Below are 24,875 nucleotides of genomic sequence, written 5' to 3' on the forward strand. Positions count from 1 at the left end.
CTGGGAATTCAAACTTACTCAGAGGACAAGGAGCAAAGTATATAATTGCTTTATGTTAGATGGATCTTGGCTAAGAATACCAGAAATATGCCTACTTGCATCTTATTGATTATGGCTAATATTGAATGAATGGGAGTGGTTTTTCATTTGTGCTCATGTGGAAACAATACATGAACCAAGACATTTTAAATGAACAAAGGAATAATGAGTTGTTGAAATCAGGAAAATTTGCCAACAAGCTTGTGTCCTTTACCATACTTACTCAATCTGTATGCTGAGCAAACTATCCAAGAAGCTGGGCTATATGAAGAAAACCATGATATCAAGTTGGGAGGAAGGCTCATTAAAAGCTTTAGTTGCTGAAAGAGAAGAGGACTTGAAGCACTTACTGATTAAGATCCAAGATGATGAGTTCCCAAATGCTACCCCCGCCCCCCATCATGATCCCAATTCTTCCTTGCAAGTCTGGCTAGACCAGACGATGTACACTGGTACAGATAGGAACTGGAAACACAGGGAATCCAGGGCAGATGATTCCTTCAGGACCAGTGGTGTGAGTGGCTATACGGGTAGCGTAGAGGGAGGGTGCGTTGGAAAGGGGAAACCGATTACAAGGATCTACATGTGACCTCCTCCCTGGGGGATGGACAACAGAAAAGTGGGTGAAGAGAGATGTCGGACAGGGCAAGATATGACATAATAATAATTTATAAATTATCAAGGGTTCATGAGGGAGGGGGAAGTGAGGAGGGAGAGGGAAAATGAGGAACTGATGCCAAGGGCTTAAGTGGAGAGCAAATATTTTGAGAATGATGAGGGCAATGAATGTACAGGTGTGCTTTACACAATTGATGTATATATGGATTGTGGTAAAAGTTGTATGAGTCCCTAATAAAACAATTAAAAAAAATAAAACAATGATGGAAACATATGTACAAATATGTTTGATGCAATTGATGTATGGATTGTTATAAGAGCTGCAAGAGCCCCCAATAAAATGATTTATTCATTAAAAAATACAGCCTACAAAAATCTAAAAAAATGTCACTTTTAAAGTGTTAAAGAGTAAAGATAATATATTTTCAATGCATATGAAATTTGGACAACAAATAAAGATGACTGGAGACGAATTTAAGCATTTGAGTTATGGTATTGTGGAAGAATATTCAAAGTATTATGAACTGCCAGAACCAAAAAATGTGTCTTGTTAAAAATACAAAGAGATGCTCCTTAGAGACTTCATCTCAAGTAATTTAGTCATTTTATCAGGGGGAACTAGTGCTTGGTATCATGCTTGGTAAAAGTTGAAGAATCACCATAGAAGAGGAAGACCAACAAATATACTGTGAGAATGGCACAGGACTGCTCATGTTACCTCTTTCTGCCACAGTATCTGAGTCAGAACTGGCTAGAGGGCACCTAACAACAAAAACAACCTGTCAATGGAAGTGTCCGCAGTACAGCTTTAAAATGGATTGATATGGGGCCCCCCAAACCCATATCAAACCTATGGCCATTGAGTTGATGTCTACTCCTATGGAACGAAATGATGGAGGGAGAGGGAGAAAGAAGGAAAGAAAAAAGTGAGGAGTGTCTGCCCCTTGTATCTGTAAGAGTTAGTGTGAGAATTAAATCAACAAGTTCAACAAAAATAACATGAAAATAACCAAAGCAAGTTGGAAGATGGAGATTTCATTGGCATAAACATAGTATGTGCCCTGATGACTCTCCCATTCAGCTAGCTTACACATTTTTGTGGCACTCATACCCAAATGATTCTCTGCCACATGCTTTACAAGAAAAATCTGGGTTATAATATTTAAGAAAAATAGCAGGAATCGATGAACAGTAGATTACTAACATTTTTAGAAAAATAAAAAATCTGGATAATAATGATCAAAAGCATTCCTAAATATATCAATATAGACCTATCAATAATACATATATGACATTATATATTAAAATATATAATCATATATGTAATGTTATTAGATGGGGAATTGGCAAATACATTCTAATGATGAGGATTTTTATTTTTTTTAATTTTCTGCTTAATGTAAGCTGTCATGTAGTTATATAGAAATTACTGGTCACAGTAGAGCCTATAATATATTTAAGTAATGACAATATAATTATGAATTACAACTGCAGAAGGAATCTGGACTCTCCTACATTTCTATAATGAACAATTCCATTAAACTTTGGGCTTCAAATTCTTGAAAGATAACATGATAAAAATAAAACAGGGCTATAAGGAATACATATAACGTGCATAGGTGTGTAGCACCTACTTTGTATAGCTCTTGGAGTGAAATAGGTACTCATACCTTTCCTAATTAAAACAAAGGTAATTTCTCATAAACGATCTAATTGGGTGATTAGAATTTATTCTTTATGTGTATTATCTCAAATTGAGTCTTAATAATAATTCGAGTAACATGGAAATAAACATGGACTGTATTCTATTTGTTCCTTAACTTTCATGAAACTGACACTATTTTATGTCTTGGATAAGTTATATAAGGACAAAAACAATAATACCTTTCATTCATTCATCATTTGATTTTCCTCTGCAATGACCAAAACTAATTTTACAAATAAAATGTATATATAGTAATAAATAATATATTTAAAAATTGCACTTGCAGTTTTATTTAAACTGTGTCCTTTTGAAGTTATTTCTATGCCCTCCAACCCCCATTAAAAGCCTTAAGAGATTTCATCTATGGTTAGTAGAGTTAGTTAATCCTCAAAGGCTTGAGCTCATTACCTCAGGCACTGGAGTAGATGAAAGTAAGTGTGTGTGTGTGTGTGTGTGTGTGTGTGTGTGTGTGTATACATGAGACTTTGGTGACAGAACATTTGCATATGAGTTCAAGTTCAGCTATTAACATGCTATTTATCAAGTTAGTTGGTTTATGCTTCCTTCCCTCTAAAATAAAAAAGAATGTCTGGACCAAAGAGTTTTTGCGAAAAATAAAAATGAGATAATGCATGCAACATTTTCAGTACAATGCCCCTCAAATGAGGGGGTGTTCAAAATGCTCATGCTTTATTTCATTATCATCATAATCAGAATTAGAAGGCTAGATCTGTCACCAGGTCTTATAAATGGACACATAAAATTTTAAAATGTGAGTTTTTAAATTCCTAAATTATATCCAATTGTACCACAAGTAGTGGTAAGAAAACATAAATCATATTACACAATATTTTTAAAGGTCATACCATATCCCACTGTAGAAAGACCCAAGTGTTTCATTCTATTTTTCACAAGTTCAGCAAGCTCTTGTCTTTCTGACCTCCGGTAGAGGTTCAGCCGTTGCTGGGTTATTTTCTCAGCTGTTTTCCCAGCATGTTTCGGACCTTTTCTGCTCAGTCTGCGGGCCCACTGCATGCTCTTTCTGCGCAGCAGCGGGTGGTCTGACTGGTCGCTAGATGTTGAGTTGCGGTGGCTGCTGCGGTGGTGACCTTGGTCTTTGCAGTCTTTGGTGTCTTCCCACTCTTCTACAGTGATAGATATTTGAGACTTTAAAGAAGATGGATATTGATAATTAGACATTTTAGGAATAATGAAATCTTGGAGTTGAAATAACATTCCTTTCCTAGCCTCACGGTGTAATTATTTGCCCACTCATGAGACTTTCTACAGAAAGAACAAAGTCATAATCATTGATTCTGAAAATATTACCAAAAATAATTCCAGACAATGTTTTCAAATTTACATGTGAAATAGACAAACTATCTTTGCATTATCAAAAACAGATTTTCAGGAATATATTAAAACTTTTTGCATAAGAATTTTCTAGTAAGTGACAATGCTAGTATATGAAACACACAAAATAAAACTAATTATAATTCCATTCATATAAATGCCATGTAGTAGACTTTCATAAATCTATTCTAAATATCACAAATAAAAGTTAATGAAAATTATTTTGTCTTTGGAATGATGAATATTTTCAATGATTATGAAGTTATTTTGCTCTTTCAATAGCGGAAATTGAGATGAACTTTCATAAATGCAAAACTTGTTATTCCTTCATATAACCCACAAGAAAAAAGTTCCTTTTAAACTCATGCATTCATAATGCATAATATAAAATGCTTTTCTGGCTAAAATTATTAAAGCAAATTTTGGTAACTGATAAAATGCTTAGATGTTATTGTTTCACTAATGTGTTATAGATTCACCCTTACTCTCTATAGAAGGGGAAGGACAATGAGCTAATTCATAATGTCTGTTGTGGTTTATTCTTTCAAGATTAAATCTGAATTTGAAAGTAATAAGCTCTCCTTTGACTTTTGGCCCTTAAAAAGCAAAAACGTCCTGTTTTCGATTTTTTTCCTTTTCATTCCAAGAAGTCACATAAAATGCACTACTGATCAAAGCTGAAAGACTTACTTTCTAACATGCACATGCAAATGAACCACTTCCTGAGGTCTAATGCCCATAAGTGCACCATTCATGAGTCAGCTAACTGGTTTCCCCTCAATGGATGCAAGTGTGAATTCCAATTACAGCATGCATGTATTTCTGACTTTCAAAGTAAGAGAATTTAAATTACCAATTTAAGTAAGGTCAGGAAGTAGATCCAATAAAATCCTTAAAAGTGAATATAAATTATTGAGGCTCAGTCAGTCCCTTACATATAATTTCCAGTGGCTACCTATAAAATTATGTTCAACTTAAGTTCAAGTATTCATCCACATCTCAGTTTTAAAATTCTACTGGATCTGAGTGACATAAAAAATCTTTAACCTTCATGTCTTCATGATAAGAGAACATTTGATGAAAAACTTTACAGCTCAAATATTAGTTATCATAATTTAAATTAAAGGCATCATGGATTATTAAATAATGTGACTTTGTAAAAACTGAATACATCTATAATTCTTATTCAAGTCTCACCTTGCTTGGTAATGTACTAAAATCCTCTTTATAGAACTAAAATACATACACTTGAGTGATATTTTGCTCAGTGGTTTATGTGTGCATTGTAGCAAAAATATAAACATATAACATATTCATATTTTAGGCATTTCATTGCAAAGTTTATTCATCACAATCTTGAGCCAATTTGAGGTAAATCTTACATGTCATTCTAGACATAAGTCCCTAGGTGTGGTCGTCTACTTTTCTTCAAATACATAAAAATAGTCATCTTGCTAGGTGAAATACTCACGATATTGTTTATATAAAGTCCCTCATAATTCAAGTCATGGACACATGAGTTAATACATGGGATAGGAGAAAGTTGTTTCTCTCCCATGCAAAATGACGATTGACTGAAGACTAATTTTTTTAAAAATCTTTATGACATACTGGATAAAACGTATCTAAAACAGAATGAAGTATAGGCATATGTTGGCTAAATAATACTGAATGTCCTATTCATCACTGCATTAACTTCCTGGAGGAAAGAAATATTATTTAGTCATAAAACCACAAAAATCATAAGCATTTAAAAAATAATTCCATAGAATAAGTAACATTCATTTACAAATGTCATGTAAACTTTCAAAAAAAAGAAGTGAGAAAGATTGAATTTCATTTTCAGCTATCCAAACACACATAAATTGTTCTTTCTTTTCATGTTTGAAATGGGCATGCTTTCCTCCTTTCCAATATTGTGAAATAAAAGTATACTGAACTGTTGAGCACTGATACACAGATATAAAAGTAATTTATGAAATTTCCTACCTCTGACTTCAAAATAAAACTGCATAACCTCTATGAAAAATAATAATCATATTATCAATCATTTACCCCATAGATAATTAATATTCACATAAGACATCTGTCAACCATAAACTTTCACATATAGTAAATATTCTTCCAGATATCCTATGTAGTGTTGTTATGCACAATGTCAATAGCATTAGTGATAAACATCAGTTAACCCATACCCCAATGCTATATGCAGGTGTGCAAGTGTGGACTTAAGCATTTTAATAGAAGGTTGATTTATAAATATACTTTCTGAATTCCATCCCCTGTTCTGGTTGTAGCGCCTATGTTTCCAAAACACTGTCATGATATATATATAATGGAAATATTGATATGTCAGGACACAACCGTGCCTTGGGAGTACAAACTTTCCTGAACTTGACAGCAGAATCGCGGAGCTGTTAAAGAAAGAGCAAGCACGTTGTTGTAAAGGGGTTACAAACACATGTGAGCGCAACTTTCCTATTGTTTTCCCTCCCTAATGAAGTTTTAATTTTCCTAGAAATTTCTCGAGTAAGCTTCTGTGATCTTATGGAGTCCTTCAGGAAAACCTCTTGAAATCATTCCTTTAAGGGACTTCTCTGCAGTGTAATCCCGTGGGTTTGGAGTTACCGCTTCTGACAGTTCACATTTCCCCCAGCCACACTCCAGATTACCGCCAGGGGGGTTAAAACAAGGAGCTCCGGCATCACACGAATCAATTTTAACCATCAGTTTCTCCATTGAACTGCTCTGGATTCTTGAGTATGTAATTTATCCTCCCTAAAATTCCTACCAGAAACCCTGGTAGAATAGTGTGTTATGAATTAGGCTGCCTACCAAAAGGTCAGTAGTTCAAAACCTCCAGCAGTTCCATGGGAGAAAGATGAGGCTTTCTATTTTCATAAATATTTATCGTCTCGGTCTGGGTCACACTAGGAATTGAAACTGACTCAGTTGCAGTGACTTTGGAAAATCACTCCCATTTCATGGTCTGAAAAAATGGCTATTGTAGTATTATTTTGCCAGCAAATATTTTTTATTGAGGTTTAAAGAGAAATGTCCGTGAAAGGCACATAATTTAGTGCCTGTCTCAGCAAGTGCTCAATAAATATGACGTAATATTATGGCTGTGTGATCTTAAATAAGAGGGCAGTAAAGGGAGAAAAGAAAAAGAAATATTTATGAGAGGCATGTGAAGGAGATGCATGTGCATGAAAGTCAGCAATTGTTCACAATAATTTTGGTTCAGTTTCCTTTGTCAGTGTCTGTATTTCATAAAGAACAGTGGGCTATAAACAAATCCCTAGGGGAAGAGACTCCTTGTCCAGGTGAATCTGAACAAGGGAAGGAATATCTAAACGGAAAGTAGAAGTTTATCACTCAGTGGATTTTTGTGACACTTTAGCGAATAAACAGAGGACAATGTTTGACTTTTTGGTACTTTTGTTCTCAAAAGTCTAATATAATCATTAACTTAAAAATGATTAAAAACATCTTGGAGGGAGAATGAATTAAAGTCCAGGAATATTTCTTGTCAAATGCTTTCTGGGAACATATTTATATACTTCAGTGTGACAATTAAAAAAAATTTATATAATTACTTAATATTTTAAAATAAAATTTAATATATTATTTTATAAAACAAATTGTTTTCTAATTATCATAATGAATATGATTGGAATAAAGCTAACATAAACTATTTAAAAATATAAGGAAGTATTTATAATGTGTAAAATAGCTCAAATAACTTCATTATTTTCAGAGAGGTCAAACAGGTCAGATTTATAAAGTATAACAAACACTTTTCACATTCCATATATATATTTTTGGAAGCACACATATAAACACTCCCAAATTACTCAATTCAACTGTCTTTCTTTTTTTTATTGAACAGTTATTCATGTTAAACGTTATTGAGTAATTTGTGAAGCCAAGGAAAAACTAAGATAAATCAGTTCACGCAGTAGTTTGAAAATGAGTGTTTGTAATCTGAATTCATAGCTCCCTTAAGAATAGTCTTATGAGGTTTGTAATAGACTTAGACCTATGCTACATGGTGTATGATTAAGACATTCAGCAGCATTGCTAAACGGAAGAAAATAGAATCACAGATATGGTAATTTAGCTAATTCTTATCTACTATTTTCCATTAAAGAAATTTGATCTAATAAGAATATGTGAAAGGTAACCTAAATGTAGATTTATACATACCATATTTAGAAACTGTAGGCTCAGCAAAAACAAACAAACCCCCGAAGACTTTGTAAATATATTTCACGAATTTCAATAAAAAATGAATTTAATATGCTCAGGCAACAACTATCTAAGCAGAGATAAAAACATCATGCTTCATTATCTTGATATGCATTTTGACATAGTTTCAGATAAAAGGAAGTAAGTAGGGTATAACTAATCCTATAAATTAATATAATACTAAATTTGAAATCAACTTACAAAGTTATATTTCCAACTACATGAAGATTATGTTTCAAAAATTGGAGAAATAAACTGAGCTACTTATAAAATAGTGATAATTATACTTTCAATTATATATATTAACTTTATATATAAACATATTTAACATTTTTACTATATACATAAAACATTATATGTAACATCTAATATATAGTATACAATAAAATATATTCTATAACACACATAATAAATAATATATATAATATTATACATAATGCAATGTTGAATATATAGTGAGTCTATGCTATATATAAAAACATGATATATAAATGTTATATACTTAATGTTTATATATATATACCCATTAAATTTATTCATAAACAAAAATAACTCAAAAACTAATGCCACCAGGGTTCTAGTTCATAAACTTTATGCAAAAAAAATGTTGAACATCTCTCAGCAATCAGTCATCGCTGCAGACAAGACCTCTCTAAACACATTTGTCAGTCTCTTTGTCTCAAATTCCCAACTTCCTGCCATCGAGTGGATTCCAACTACGAGTGACCTTACAGTACAGAGCAGAGTTGTTCACTTGGATTTCAAATATTTTGAATTTAGACAGGAGTCACTGTCTCAGCTGTCTCCCTTGAGCAGGTAGTGGGTTCAAACCGGCAACTTTGGGGTCAGCAGTCCTGTGACCACAGCTCCTCTTACTGTCAGTCAGGGAGGGGCCTTTTTGTTGAAAAAAAAAAAAGCCAAATTTAACCAGTGGTTCCAAGAGTCCCCAAAAGGAGCTGGTTACAGTCAAGTCAGTTCAGAAGGGTCTGTGCTGGTAGATGTCCTAAAGGCAGTTCCAACTCATAGTCACAGTACGCGCAACCACACAATATTCTGCCTGATCCCACACCAGATTCAACATCATTTTTCTGTTTGAGCCCATTGAGGCAGCCCCTGTGTCAATCCATCTTGTCGAAGGTCTCCCTCGTTTTTTTTTTTTGCTGCCCCTCTACGTTACCATAAACGATGCTCTTCTCCAGGGACCTGTCCCTCCCGACAATATGGCCACAATGTGTAAGACAATGTCTTCCCATACTTGCCTCAAAGGAGCACTCTGGCCTTACCTCTTCTAAGACAGATTTGTTTTTCCTTAGCTGTGTGTGGTACTTTCAAGATTTCTCTCCATTGCTACAATTCAAATGCATTGATTTTCCTTAACTCTTCAATGTCCAACTTTCACATGCATACGAGACAATTGAAAATACCATAGCTTGGGTCAAGTGTAAAATAACCTTCTTGCTTTTCAGCACTCTAAAAAGATCTTGTGCAGCAGATTTACCCAATGCAACCAATTGTTTGATCTCCTGACTGCTGCTTCCATGAGCACTGATTGTGGATCCAAGCAAGATAAATCTTACACAACGTCAACCTTTTCTCCACTTATCATTATGGTAGTTGCATAATCTTTTATCAATTTGAGATTGTTAAGAGTGAAGGGGTGGAGTTTAGCCTGTCAATCAGTTTGCAGCTTGATGACCTCATTTGGAGGTGCTAAGAAAATAAACAGCTCGCTGGAGACAGGGCACACACTCAATTCCTGCAAGACATCCCTGTTGACAAGTCACATGGAGCTATGGTGATCTCAGTCAGAGTCTGGGAGCTGGAGGAGCCATATGAAGACCCACGCCAGCGCTAAGTTGCATCCACTGTCACTGGATCCGCAAGACCTTCCACCCACTGGCTGGTGATCTTCCTGCCCTCAGCATCATTGCATGTGTTGTGAGTCTGAACAGGAATTTATGGCCTAGTATTTGACATGTGGGCTAACATCGTTCTTATAGACTTGATCTGAGCTGAACTGGAACAGCTCTCTCTTACACATATATGAGTGTCAATGAATTTGTTTCATTGAACTAATACAAGTAAACATATTTATGCTATTGTCTGCTTTAAGCCAACACCCATCTGATATGAGCAATGATGTCCTTTGTTACACGCCCTCTTCTGAATCTGGCTGGAACCTCTGACAGCTCCGTGTTAATGAATTGCTGCTACCTTTGCTGAGTAATATTCAGCAAATTTTACTTGAATGTGGTATTCCTGATATTGTTCTACAAGTTGAGCATTCTCTAATTTGATTATGTTTAAAGTTAAAGGCACTTTTTAAACAACAATGTGAATATACACATTCTCTTCAACTGTTTCTTGACATATACTGATGAGTGAAAATATGGGAAATGATACGCTATCACACTAATAACAATGGTGTCCATTAAAATTACTGCTAGTGTTATTACCAGCACCAGGTACTGAGTCATAGTATGTGCCAGACAGAAAGCTAAATACTTTATACACATTATTTAATTTAATCTTTACAACAATGATATGAGGTAAATATTACTAACTCCAATTTACAGTTCAGAATCTATAACTCAGAGCTGTGAAGCTCTATGCCCAGGGCCATATGGTTATTATGTGGTAGAGGCAGGTTGGGGGACTTCAAAATTTGCTCTATTAACTGGTATACCATACACTCCTGAATCTAGTTTCTGTGGACCACCTAGTTAGTTAAAAGTCTTTCCCATACCAATATGTGCTGTCAGTTAGAGCCCCTAAAGACCTTCATATAGTCCATCCATCACACTTAGAATGAAATATGCCCTTAACTACAATCACACACAATATCACATGAATTAGTAACTTCCCTCCAAATAAAGTATACCATAAAGAAGATAAGAACAAATATTTTGGATAAATGTCAAACTCTTTTGGCTGACTGAAGGTATTATCAGACATTGTTAAGTGAAACAGCTTCTGAAATGATGCCATTCTGTAATCTATAGGCTTTTTAATCTAATCAATCCACATGCTGAGCATACTAGCAGAGGTCTTCAATAAAGTAGCTAAAGGATGGGTCTTATCACGCACATTTGAAGAGAAAAGAAATCACCTACTTGTTTGAAAATAAAACAAAACAAAGCAATATAGCCACACCTCCAAAACTACTTCATTAAGAATATTGATGAGAAAATTAAATTAAAAATAAATTCACCTAAGGGTTAAATAGTCATAATTCTGGTTAACATGGAAGAAGGATGCATTTATTTTTAAATATTTTCCCCAAACACCACTATGAAAGGAACATTACTTTATTGTTATACACTGCTATTCTCTTTGTATAAATTAGGAATTTATGACATGAACCAAAATAAGTAACTTTTAGACATTTAAATATGCCCTGATAATTACTTTCTTTTTTTGTTGTTGTTTTGTTTTTCCAGTGAGGATTCTTTTTTTTTTTTTTTTAACATTTTATTAGGGGCTCACACAACTCTTATCACAATCCATACATACATATACATCAATTGTATAAAGCACATCTGTACATTCTTTGCCGAGGGAGGAGGAAAACATAATTACTTTCTTAATGTTAAAGTAAAATAGTATTTATGTATCTGCATATTGGTATTCTCGGGGGAAAATGTCCAAATCAAATAATCAATAAACTTGATTGAAGACCAACAAATGTAAGATTGGTTTCCAAACTATTAGGGAAATACAAATACACTAACCAAAATAGAGCAATTATAAGAATTTCAGCTTAATTGACTAGTACTTTTAAAGGAAATGTGAAATTCTGTATTTTTTCTTTCGTTTCTCTTCTCTTGATATCTGAGTTCATGTACTAAACCACTTGACAAAAGGGAGACAAACAGAAAATACTTGTGATGCTACTTTTCAAAACTGACACAAAGGGATGGAAAAAGAAACACACAGAATGGAGTTTAAACAATGACTAAACATGATACGTGCACTACACAAACAGCAACAAAATTAAAACATGAAGGAACTACAAAAAGTTTGTAGAAAATGGGGTTAAAAGATAATGAATTTTCCCCACAAATTTTATAAACCCTTTGGTTTAGCATGCAGTTACAGTTCCCTTATAAATGACCATCCTGTAATATAGGCTGTTAGGTGAGATGGACATGGTATAGAGGTTGCTCCAGGATCGCAAGCATGTTCTGATGCTAAATCTATTTAAAAATGGATTGTATATACCAATTGGAACCAATAGGGATGGTCTATGCAACCAATGGCAATTAGTGAAATGTTTGTCTTAGGATATTATGTAGTGTATCTTTCTACACATAAAAAGATGAAAGATACACTTCTGATACACAGGAATATGTTTGGCATAAAAATATAGTAAAAATAATGTTGTTTATGTGTGTTGTTAAGGAATGCCAATTTGTTTAAGGAGGCTTCAAAAAGTTTGTGGAAAAATTCCATTACCTTTAATTCTATGTTTTTTCCCATGAATCCCTTGAAGTTCTCTTAAATATACCTCAAATTTTAAATAATATAGGTTTACAAAAGTTGAGTTTATACATACATATTACCTAATTAGGTGCTAAGCTGTGCATGATAGAATGTGCAAATATCATTAATAGTCAAATCATGTATTTGATTATTTTTCAGGTGCATTTTTAATAAAATTAAGTTATAATTTTAACTTTAAGAAACATATCTATTATTTTTAAGGTTTTAGAAGAGTCTTGTGTTTAGATTTTATGTGGCATGTTGATTTTCTAAGATTTGATTTAAAAAGTCATGCAAGTAAAAAATAATTTTGAACTTTGACTTTGACTTTGACTTTGGTATCTAACACTTGAGTTACCCAATAAATACAAGTATATTTACTTTCTTGTCTTATACTTCCGTTCTAAGGAACAATATTTATTTTAAAATATGTATTAGTAACAACTTCAATGACATGATTTGGTACAGTATAAATAAAATACCTTTAGAAGCCATCATAAATAAAGAAATTAAAATATATTAATTATAAATTAAAATAGCCACAAATGAAAAATTGCATAAAATATATTATGAATACTTTGAAAATGTTTTTCTCAGGATTCTTAACATATATCCACTGCAATGAAAGTTGTCTGAGTGAAGAATGGTGCAGAAAATGGTCAGGGAGAATATTATAACTATTTTATGCTAACCCATATTGCAATAAGTCTATCAATACATTTGCCCTTTGTAATAAACCAAACTCACTGCCATGAAGTCCATGCTAACTCATAGTGACCTCCTGCGGCTTCTGAGACTTTATCTGTTTATGGAAGCAGAAAGACCACTGTGGTAGTTATATAATCTGGTGTCAATTTGAGGATTAAGAGTGAAGGGGTGGAGTCTAGCCTGTCAATCAGGTAGTAGCTTGATGACCTCATTTGGAGGCACTAAGGAGATAAATAGCTCACTGGAAGAGGGGCACATGCTCATTCCCTGCAAGACATCCCAGTGGAAAAGACACATGAAGAAAGACTAATGGAATCAGACCACTGGAGATGGAGCAGTCACATGGAGAGCCCTGCCAGCACTGAGATGTTTAAAACATCACTGGATCCACAAGACTTCCCATCCACTGGCCTGTGATGGTTCTACATTTGGTATCATTGCATGTGTTTCATGAGTCTGAAGAGGACTTTATAGATTGGCAGCAGACACATGGGCTAATATTGGATTTGTGGACTTGATCTGGACTGGGCTGGGCTGTTTTCTTAATATTCAACCGCTCTTGTATATAAAGCTCTTTCTTATACATATGAGTGTCTATGGATTTGTTTCTCTAGTCTATCCAGACTAACACACCCACTTTCTCCCTCAGAGCTGCTGGTGGTTTTGAACTGCCAGTCATGCAGATCCCAGCCCATTGCTTAACCACGACATCCACCAGTGTTCCTGCCCTTTTGTGACAGGTAGGATTTATTTTTAAAATTTACTTTTAATGTTACCATCTGCTTTAATAGTAAATGCTTAATGATTGGCACATGGGAAGTCACATGATAACCTTTACCACTATGCACAGCTACAAAATTTACTGAAGATAAAGTTTATCAAATGTCAAGATAATATATTCCACACATTAAGTCTAGGAACAGATAGCTTACTAATTCAGGTTTTTGTTTTAAATCATTTAATTGAGGACTCATGCAACTCTTATCACAATCCATAAAGCAATTGAATCAGGCATATTTGTACACAGGTTGCCTTCATTCTTTATAGACATTTATTTTCTATTGAGCCCTTGGGATCAGCTCCTATTTTTTGTCACCCTCCTCCCCAATTCAGGTTTTTAAGATTTTGGAAAGATAGTATTATATCTTACCCTATACAGTAGGTACAAGTCATGATGTCATCTAAGATAGTATTTCATAATACATGCATGAATATTTCTATACTAAAAATATGCATACTGACAGTAAGGAGAAAGGTAAACACCAAATGTACTCTGTGCTACTCCACACAAGTTGCCTCAAAGGTGGTCCCAAGATACCAAGCAATCACAAGACGAGCATGAGGAGCCGAACCTGTAGCAGTTAGCCCAGCATGAATGTGGTCCATCCTGTGTGACTAAGTCACATGCACAAGACACATAACACTGCTTTGTTCTGTTAGTAATAAAGAAATCAGTGTATTACCAACAGAAAGCAAACCGCAGGCTTGGGAGGTTACCTGGGTAAACTGCAGACTCCTCTCCGCGCTCCCCAGGTTACGCGTCCATAGGAGGAAAGAGGTTCTGGGGGGTTTTAACCAGTTGTATACTCCAGTGTACAGGTGAATCACTTGAGTCACGGTCAGCTGAAGAATTTCTGGCACAATGTCTAAGGACATTTAATAGGCACCAGCCAGTTTCCCCAGCCCTGAATTGAATTTTTATCTCCCCAACCCTGTTGCTTATCTGGGCAGAATGAGAAGCTTCAAGCTGAGCTGTGACTTGATCCTCAAGTCTCAGCATTTGCAGCGGGAGGATTGGGGGAACTATGCTCAGTGGGCTCCTTCAATAATCTCCCTACAGGTCAGTCAGGTCAGGTTTTGCCTTCAAACGTGTTCACTAGCCGTTTTGGATTTGAGATTTTAAAATCTCCTCTGAGCTAGCATGGATTCTTGCTCATCCCATATTTGTTGCTTGAATGAAAAGAATTTAGTGTTTACAAAAATACTCTTAAATACTTAAATACTCTTCTGACACAGTGCTATGCAACTTGGTAAAAAGGGGCAGATAGAGCTGAATCTACTTTGAGAACTGCTTTTCCAGATATTGTGTACATTTCCAGTTTATTTACTCTGGTCGAGTGTGTGTGTGTGTGCAAGTGTATGTGTGTACATACGCATGCATGTGCATATGAGTGTGTGTGTGTGTGTGTGTGTGTGTGTGTGAGAGAGAGAGAGAGAGAGAGAGAGAGAGAGAGAGAGAGAGAGAATTCTCCTTCCAGCAGAAAAACTGTGATACCCTCCTCCAGGTAATTTATAAATAATTTTGGAGATATGGATGATGAACATTGCCTATCATCATTGGCCTTTTCAATGATGAGTTCTAAAATATTCAGTGCTTCTTCCTCTCCCCTCACAGTCACAAAGCAAAACCAAGCTCCGGCCATCAAGTCACAGCAATTCACAGCACCACGCCAGGACTAGGTAGAACTGCCTCCATGGGTTTCTGAGACTGTACCCCTTTAAGGGAATAGGAAACATCGTCTTCCCCCTCCCGAATGGCTGGCAGATTCCCACTGCTGCCCTGAAGGTTAGCAGATCAATGTGTAACCACTCTGCCACCACCAGGACGCCTTCCTTGTTCTGTCTAGTACACTAATCTTTTTTTCTACATACTGAATATGAGAAGATACTGAAGACAAGCTACAAAATGAGGTGAAAAGTTAGAACCAACCTTTTTTTTGAACTCTATAAAGATTTATGGCTTTTTTTTTTTTTACTAATTTATCCCAACTACAACCTATATGCCTCTAACATTACTCTATGTCAAGGTCTGAGGCAAGAAGGACAATGGCCCTATGGCAAGGATGGCGTGACTTCATCTCAAGTACTTTGGACATGTCAAAAGAGCCCTGTCCCTGGAGAGAGGCATTCTGCTTAGTAAGATGGTGGGGCAACGAGCAAGAGGACAACCTCCAATTAGATGGAATGACACAGTGGGTGGCTGCATCAATGGAATCAAACATAAGAACAATTGTGAGGATGGCACAGGCTGGCCAGTGTTGCTTAGTTGCAGCCAGTAGTGTTGTACTTGGAGCCATTATGAGTCTGAACTGACTACTACAACACATCCGACTTTGAGGACTTTGAGGCCTGACCCAAGCCATGAAATTGTCAATCACTTCATACCATTGTGAAAGTTGGACATTGATTTAGTTAGTTTATTGTGCCAACCTGGCCAATAAACACATGTGGGGTTAATTGAAGGGCAGAGAAATAAATGGCTTGGAGAGCCTCGCCTTTCTAGTTCTTGGGTATCTTGCTCTGTGGAGGTCGCACAAGAGTGCAGCTGCCTTAGCAGTTCCCTACTTCAGCTGGCAAGGCTGACTTCCTAAAAGACATCCCCAAAGAGAAGCCAAAAGGACCTACCCCGATGCATCCCTGAATGCTGAAACACCCACGTGGAGATCCCTGCCAGTGCTGAGATGCTTACACATTAACTGACCCAGCTTTCCTGCTGCAGTCAGCTTCATTGCATCTGTTTTGTGAGATGGAGGAGGACTTTGTGGATTGGTGTTGGATATATGGGTTAATGTTGGACTTGTGGGCTTGGGCAGCACTGTATTGGGATGTTTTCTTGATGCAAACTTAACTTTTATATAAAACTCTCTCTTATACATGATTTTCTGTGGATCTGTTTCTCTGAAGTACCCAGACTAATACAGACATTAAATAATGAAGACTGAAGAAGAGTAATGAATTCCAATATTAGTGCTGGTGAAGAATATTCAAAGTACTATGGACTTCCAAAAGGACAAACAAAGCTGTCTTGGAAGAAGTACAGCCAGAATGTCCCTTAGAGGCAAATATGTTGAGACTTCTCACATACTTTGGACAGGTTATGATGAGAGGGCAGCCCCTGATAAAGGACATCACGCTTAGTAAAATAAAGGGACAGTGAAAAGGAGGAAGAACCTTGACAATGTTGATTGACACAATGTCTGTAACTATGGGCTTAAACATAAGAACAATGGTAAAAATGCTGTGGGACTGAGCAGTGTTTCTTTCTGTTGCACATATGGTCACTGTGAGTCAGAACCAACTCAATTGCACCTAACAACACACACACGCGCACACACACACACACACCCTACTCCTCATTTATCAACTATATAGTTATCTGACATGTTTGCATTTATGATATTATAAAAAAATCTGTATATACATCTGGCATTAATCTATGCCAAGATATTAAGTAAGAATAATACTAGCTTTGAAAACCAATGCCATCCAGTGGATAGTGACTCATTGTGACTATCTACAGGGTTTCTGAGGCTAACATCCTCTCATAGAGCAGTCTCATCTTTCCCCCCATAGAGTGAGTAGCAGATTTGAACCTTAGACCTTGCAGTTAACAGTCCAATACTTACCAACAGAGTCATATTTGGTTTTTAACCACAAGGTCAGCAGCTCAAAACCTCTCACTGTTTTACAGGAGGGAGACAAGGGTTTCCACTCCCATCAAATATTGCAGCCTCAGAAACCCACAGGGCAGTGTGACTCTGTCCTATTCGGCCACTATGAGTTGGAATCAATTCTTTAGGAGTGAGCTTGTTTTTTTTTCAGTTTTGATGGCTTAAGTCATATTTCAATTTTGCAGAGCCAGCATTCTCAATGATGCTTCAGTCATGTAATCTGGCAGTTGCATAATCGCACAATTTGGCATTTATGTGATGATGAGTTTATCCTCTATTTTTTGCGATGTGGTTATCCCACAATTTCACACAACATTGTTTTATATAATTTTAAATTTCACATAATGCCATGGTCTTTGGATCCCCATCATGTTAATAACTGAGGAGAATGTATATACAGGAACATAGAAGGGGTCATTTTTATTTAGCTTGGTTTCATGTTAGCTGCCCAAAGGTATGTGCTTTCTATATGAGCTAGAGGTTTGGAAACTTAGCAGTATATTGGGTTGATCTTTGTGATGGAAAATTAAATGTGAACTGTTACTCCATGTCTAAACAAATGCTCAGTTCTCATTCGCCTACCTATGACGTAAACAGCACACCACACAGCCCTTTAATAATGCAAAATGATTGCCACGAATGAGAACGACACCGAGAACACAATTTTCTACTTCCAAATTGACATATCCCACAAGAACACTGTAATGCGATGCTATTGGAGATCTTTATGCTTACCAGATTCAAACTAGAAATGCTTAGCTGCTCATGTGTGAAAGTACACATCCTCTCCTAATTTGGAATCAAGGAATAGGTTTTTTTTCCTACCTAATACTTTAAGATTTTTATGCATACCTGACCAAGCCATGTTATGTATTTGCGCATCAGGAAAGTTTCTCTTGTCAGTCGTTCTCACTGTCCCGTGGTTTGCTCTTACTTCCTGTGGAGTGAACCACAGGGTCACAGTCCAGGAAGGGCTCACATTCAGCAGGTAGTATGGCAGAAAGCTGCATGTAGCATCCCTGTGGCTACAGTGAATCTACCAGAAAACAGCTGAGGGAAACTGAATGCTTTCCTGCTGGCCTCTATATCTACTTATGTAAGTGACAAAATATCAATTTTGACAAGGGAACAAAAATCAATTCTAGTACTCTTGCCTCCAACTTATTTATTAGGGGCCAAGGGCATTAACCTATCATACCACCTGATGGCTCTGTATTCTACATACAGACCTTCATTCCTCCCAGAAGATTTGAAATTTTTATTACAATTGAAGTTGATTCCATAGGTTACTACAATATTAGGGCTGATATGAGCCTCATCCCTATTGCCTTTAAGTCAATTCTGACTAATAGAGATGGTGTAGGACAGAGGAGAACTGTACCTGTGGGTGTCCAATGTTTACAGGAGCAGAAAGCCTCATCCATCTGCTGCAGAGAGGCTAGTGAGATTGAACTGCTGGATGGATGGTTAGCAGCCTAACTTATAACCTGCCACACCACCAGGGCAGAATAGCAAGGGTTCAAACCACTGACCTTTCACTTTGCAGCCAAGTATGAATCACTATGCTCCAAAGACTCTTTCAGCCTCATAATTGAAGAAAATTTAATAAGATCAATAGAAGGTAAGGTTGACAAAAATTCAAATAACATTGGGGTAACTTTTAAATCAAAACCCCATAAGAATATACCATGTTATTTATATGATGCAACTTTATGTAGATTCATAGTCTCATACATGTGTGAAAAATTTTATTCTGCAAGATTTTAATTTTAAAAAGTGATGTTTTACTAAAAACTTATAAATGCTCAGCAACATGACCAGGACAACTATGTGACATGACCATGTCCAAATGTGGATACATTTTCAGTTATGTATCTCTCAATGTCACTTCCATTAAGTTGATTCCAGCTCACAGTGACCCTACAGGACAGGGTATAACTGCCTCATGTGTTTCCGAGACTAAATCTTTACAGGAGTAGAAAGCTGCCTCTTTTTCTCATGGAATGGCTTGTCGCTTTGAACTGCTGACCTTGTGGCTAACAGCCCAATGTGTACCCAACTACGCCACCAGGGCTCTTTCCTAGCTAGACTAGCATGAGAAATTCTGTTTTACATTGGCATGCTCTATGTTGCCTTTAAAATCGTGGAGCTTTTCTCTGGGAGCTGGGGCACTGCTCTTGACTTAAGTGACCTTCCATGTCCAAAACAATACCAAACTTACTGCCATCAAGCCGATGTGACTCATAGTGACCCTACAGGACAGAGTAGAACTGCCCTGTGAATTTCCAAGACTGTAAATCCTTATGGGGATAAAATACTTAATCTTTCTGCTGTGGAGCATCTGGTGGTTTCTAACTGCAGATCTGTGGTTAGCAGTTGAACAGGCAACCCACTGTGCCAACTGGGCTTTCTGATCTTCCATGTAGAGAGTGTGAATTGTGAGTCTCCATACTTATTAACTACTCTTAACTTTACTTCCTCCCAAATGCTAGTATTTGGAGTCAGGGAGTAGATTAGAAAGCTATATACTGCATAAACAAACAAACAAACAAATAAATAAATAGATGATGGATAGATAAAAAGAAAGAAGCTAAATTGCTTGATTTATGTATGTATCTGAATAAATTTTTGTAAATCACCAGGAAATGACAAATCCTAGATCTATAAAAAGCATCCATATTCTAAATCCATAAAGTATAATAGTCTATACTAATCCCTTATCCCAAAATATTTTGCAAAGAGCTGGCAAAATTTAAAGCATAAATAATGGCTTTTTCTTCTTCTTCTGTGACATGACATACAATGAGCTCAGAACACTATTATTTTTCACTCCTACTGTATGTTTCCAAAAACTCTGTAGTTTCAAAGCATACAAATCAATACAGCAAATGCCCATATTTAACCAAAGTAAATATCAGAGTAGAAACATTTTGGTATTTCCAAACCTCAGATGTGGTAAGTTTCTGGGATTCAGTCCTGTAGATTCCAATAGGAACATCTCCCGTAGAAGAACACAGCTTCTGATAAAGTCTGGCGTAAGTCCTGATCCATAAATCATCTTCAGTGATTTTCATCTGTAATATGCACAGATTATTTGCATACTCATTTTTATTTCTTAAAGGCAGACATTATAAATATTTTGAGATCTCGAAATGAAATTTCTTAAGTTCTTATCCTTGGAATAACATATTTGTCACATTCTACCTCAGTATTTCCCCACAGGCCACTCAAACAAGGAACTGAGAACTCAATGTGTGGCAGGAGAACACTGAGTTTAATATGGGTAGGGACCAGGGCACTGATGATCAACTGCAAGACACTGGAGAACAGGTGGAGAAAGTTGCAGTAACTAAAGGCTGCTACTAGTCATTGGAGGATTGGAGATGCTAGAAAGCTTAACATGCAAGAGACACTCCAGCATAAAAAAAGAGTAACTCACACCTGGGGCTGAAAGGCAAGAGATGTGATTTCTTTTTTTTAAATCATTTTATTGGGGGCTTTTACAGCTCTTATCACAATCCATACATTCATCTATTGTGTACATATGTTGCCATCATCATTTTCAAAACATTTTCCTTTTACTCAAGCCCTTGATATCAGCTCATTTTCCCCCTCCCCATGAGCCTTTTATAATTTATAAATCATTATTATTTATTGATGTCTTACACTGATCAAAGTCTCCCTTCACCCATTTTTCTGTTGTGCGTCCCCCTGGGAGGGGGTTCAATATAGATCATTGTGATTGGTTCCCCTTTCTCCCCCCCCCCCACCTTTCCCTTACCCTTCTGGTATCACTACTCTCATTATTGGTCTTGAGCGGTTTATCTGTTCTGGATTCCCTGTGTTGGGAGCTCTTATCTGCACCAGTGTACATGCTCTGGTCTTGAACTGTTAGCTAGACATTTTATTAAATCCACTCAGACAAGTTTAAAAAAATGGGGTTAAACTTTCTGAGCTGCTTCCTGAAAATTTAAATATAAAACTGAAACTCACACGCGATATTTTGGGCTCACAGTAGAAAAATACTTATGACACAGAAAAGTTAGCTAAAGGAGCATGTACACACTAGAGAACTAAGACAAACTGTACGTAGAAATGATGTCCAACCTCTGAAGTATTTTGTGGAACATGATATTGTTTACATTGACCGTGGATGAATTAATAATAAAGTACCACATGCATGGATTTCAGAGACTTCTAGCATAGCAATCATTTAATCCAGAAATTGTTAACTTACAGAACAAAGAAACCCCGATCCTGGGATGGTGTCCAGTCCCAATAGAAGCCTGGTGATAGAAATCATGTAATCCTTCACAAAAGACTGCAAGATAAATGAAGGGTGTGTTTATTATGTGGACATAATGTATGTAATTTCTAAGATAGTGAGAGCCTTACAACTTTTAATAAATTACTTCTGGTGATATAGTAAGTCTCAATAAGAAAGGACATAAAATGTTATCTTCTCACTGTCCAAAATAAGTTCATAATGAAATAAAGAGAATAATTATCACATATAAATTTCTGACATTTTGATCAAAATAGATACATAACAGGGCTTAGCATTTCTTCAATTTTTCCTAAGCTCCAAATAAACAACAATCACAACACATTTTCAATGAATGCAAATAGCTTGTATGACTACATGTAACAACTATCAGCACATCCTGTGAAATGATCACCTTGAGTTAGGAGTGGCAAATGGACAGAATAGCATTGTGTGGTTTAGGGATTACTTTTAAAATGCTATAATCCCTTTAAAATACATCTGCTAGTTTGTGGGGTCCTTGTTTCTTCACTGATAGCTAGTTTCAAAAATTTAACCCTGCTCCTTGCATCACAAAATAAGGGGAAAGGCCCAACCCTTTTCATCAGTCCAGAGGAATTGAATGGCATTTTAGAAAGCGTTGAGATGTGCAACATTAGACTGAATTGCACTCCATTAATATGACCAACCATAATTCCTATATAATGTATTGCAATTTTAAATTCGACACCTGGGGCTATAATCCCATTGTGGAGGGTGTTCTCTACTATACTAATGAGCAGGATTAGGGTGGAATTAAGATTTAACTGTAGAAGCAGTGTAAACCAAGTCACACCCTGTCCCTTGGGGGCATCTTTAGACTCTACCTTTGAAGACACCACCCTTTGTTTTCTTTGAATGGGGATTTAGGCTAGTACCACCATATAATTCTAACACTTAGTATGTCACCTGGAAACCAAACCCCAGTTTCTGGACTGAATTTTGGTAGAAGAAAGAAGATCTGCTTTGACTTTTTGACATTTTTGACTTCTGGCTGTGAACTCTGCATTTGGCTCGCCTCTGCCGGACCTTTGGATTTGGAACTGACTAACTCCGTAGGAGAAAAGTGAGGCAGTTTGCTGCGGTACCGATGGAAACCCAAGCACTTCCCTATTATGCGGCTATGAATCTATGGGTCACTTGAGAATAGGACTTTGCTTTTCTGAATTACCAGTGACCCCTAAAAGTAGGATCCTTTTAAAATCATTTAATAAATGATTTACTATTTTTTTTAAAAAAGTATGAAGAATGCAGTACAAAGAAGAAGAGATAGAAAAACTAAAAACGAGAGACAGGAATAATAAAAACAAAGTAAAAATAGCTACCATAGACCCAGATAGAAAAGAGAAAGGGATTGGAATAAAGTCAGTATTTGAACTAATAACCACTGAGGATTTCCCAGAACTGCTTTAATACATTCACGCACACATTCATGAAGCCAGAGGAGATAATGTTTCTTGAAGGAAACCTGGCTAGGATTATGAGACCGGAAGAGTACTATGGGTAAAAGTAGTAGCCCAAATGCAAAAGCAGGAGCGCATGTAACAAGTGGCTTAATATTGCCCTTCTAGACATAAACTTTGTGAGTTCTACCAAATGACTGGGTGGAACTATGCAAATGAGGCACTTGTGACCCACCAAGGAGATTGGCTAGCTAGCTAATAATGCAAATTCATTTTGTGGCGTCCCTGTGGTGCTCTGAACATGCACATAAGGTATATGGAACCCTAACAGGAGATTGGGCAATTTTGCCATCTTGCTGTGCTTAAAATCATCAAGCAGAAAATAGGACTACCACCACCAGGAAAAAGACGGGGGTGGAGTACCCTGTGAGCATCATAGACCAAGGAGAGAGAGAGAGCGAGAGACAGAGAGAGAGAGAGGTAACCCTGAAGATGGCAAGGGATTGCAGCAATAAGAACCAGGAGATCTTCAGGAAACTAGGCAGTAGGCTTCCTGGCAAGTGAGAGCCAAGCATCTTCAGACAGGAAATTCGCTATGAATGGGGCATCAAGACACTTGGCACGGCTAGGTTCACCAACCCACAGGAAAAGAGTGACCACCTGAGGGTAAGAGGACTGCTGATAGAGCTGGGTGTTCCTGAGCACTTCATGGCTGCATTAGGAGCTTTCTAACACTTGCCTGAGTAAGGCAGTGGCCAAGGGCCAGAGAGGTGTTCTTGGACCATGAATAAGAGGCTGTCCTGAGTTTTTTTCTGCTCCAAAAACCTATTACTTCCCGAAAAAACCGTGAAACTCTAAACAAATAAATAAAAGTAGGATGCTAGCCAAGTGTTAAACTGCTTATGCCTGACCCAGTGATTCCAAATATATCGAAGCCTATAACCTCATCTCTCTGGAAAAGTGGCTGGTGAGCTTGAACATTTTATTCCTTACAGGCAGCATATCAAAGCTTCAGCCCACTGGGACACCAGGGATCCTTAGATGAAAGACTTTCCTGGGAGAATATTTAGAGTCCTTTGCTATGTGGGCTCCAGCATTCATCGGCATCAGCAGATGGTTCCTGACATAGCTAGAGGCTTACCCCCAGGCAAAATTACCCATGGTGAGTAGAAAACCTTTAACCATCCTTAGAAGAAAGTACCTAAAATATAGAGAGGGAAAAAAAGGCACTATAAAATGCTTAACCGCCTAATTGGCAATAAAAGTTAAGAAATAATTTAAAGCCCTACATCTTTATTTTTTAACTACTGAAAATACTTGGAGATTGGCTGATTACTGGACTCAGAAAGTATGAAGCAGAATTGCTTTCTAGTTTCTGCCAGGGAATCTGAATTGAAAATATAAGAGTTATTTGTAAAACTGGATGTCTCAAGTTTCTCAGGTTTAAATGATGACTTAACTTTGGCACTCAAGGCCAAGCTAAATTGTTCCCTCAGAAACAACAACAACAAAAAAGTCCGAATTCACTGCCATTGAGCTGCTTCTGATGCAGTGGCCATGGA

At 36.6% G+C, this 24,875-nt stretch overlaps 1 protein-coding gene across 1 annotated transcript in view; it reads right to left on the bottom strand.

The window, feature by feature from the left end:
* KCNT2 (potassium sodium-activated channel subfamily T member 2) overlaps positions 1–24,875 on the bottom strand; it is a 486,995-nt gene that overhangs the window by 19,245 nt on the left and 442,875 nt on the right. The window contains exons 23-25 of the mRNA XM_075540516.1: positions 21,845–21,928; positions 20,553–20,681; positions 3,229–3,529 (exon numbers count right to left, since the gene is read on the bottom strand). Of these exons, the coding sequence (XP_075396631.1) occupies positions 3,229–3,529; positions 20,553–20,681; positions 21,845–21,928 (514 nt within the window). The remainder of the gene's footprint in view (positions 1–3,228; positions 3,530–20,552; positions 20,682–21,844; positions 21,929–24,875) is intronic.

The sequence above is a fragment of the Tenrec ecaudatus genome, chromosome 1, assembly GCF_050624435.1.
Source record: "Tenrec ecaudatus isolate mTenEca1 chromosome 1, mTenEca1.hap1, whole genome shotgun sequence".
NCBI classification, from domain to species: domain Eukaryota; kingdom Metazoa; phylum Chordata; class Mammalia; order Afrosoricida; family Tenrecidae; genus Tenrec; species Tenrec ecaudatus.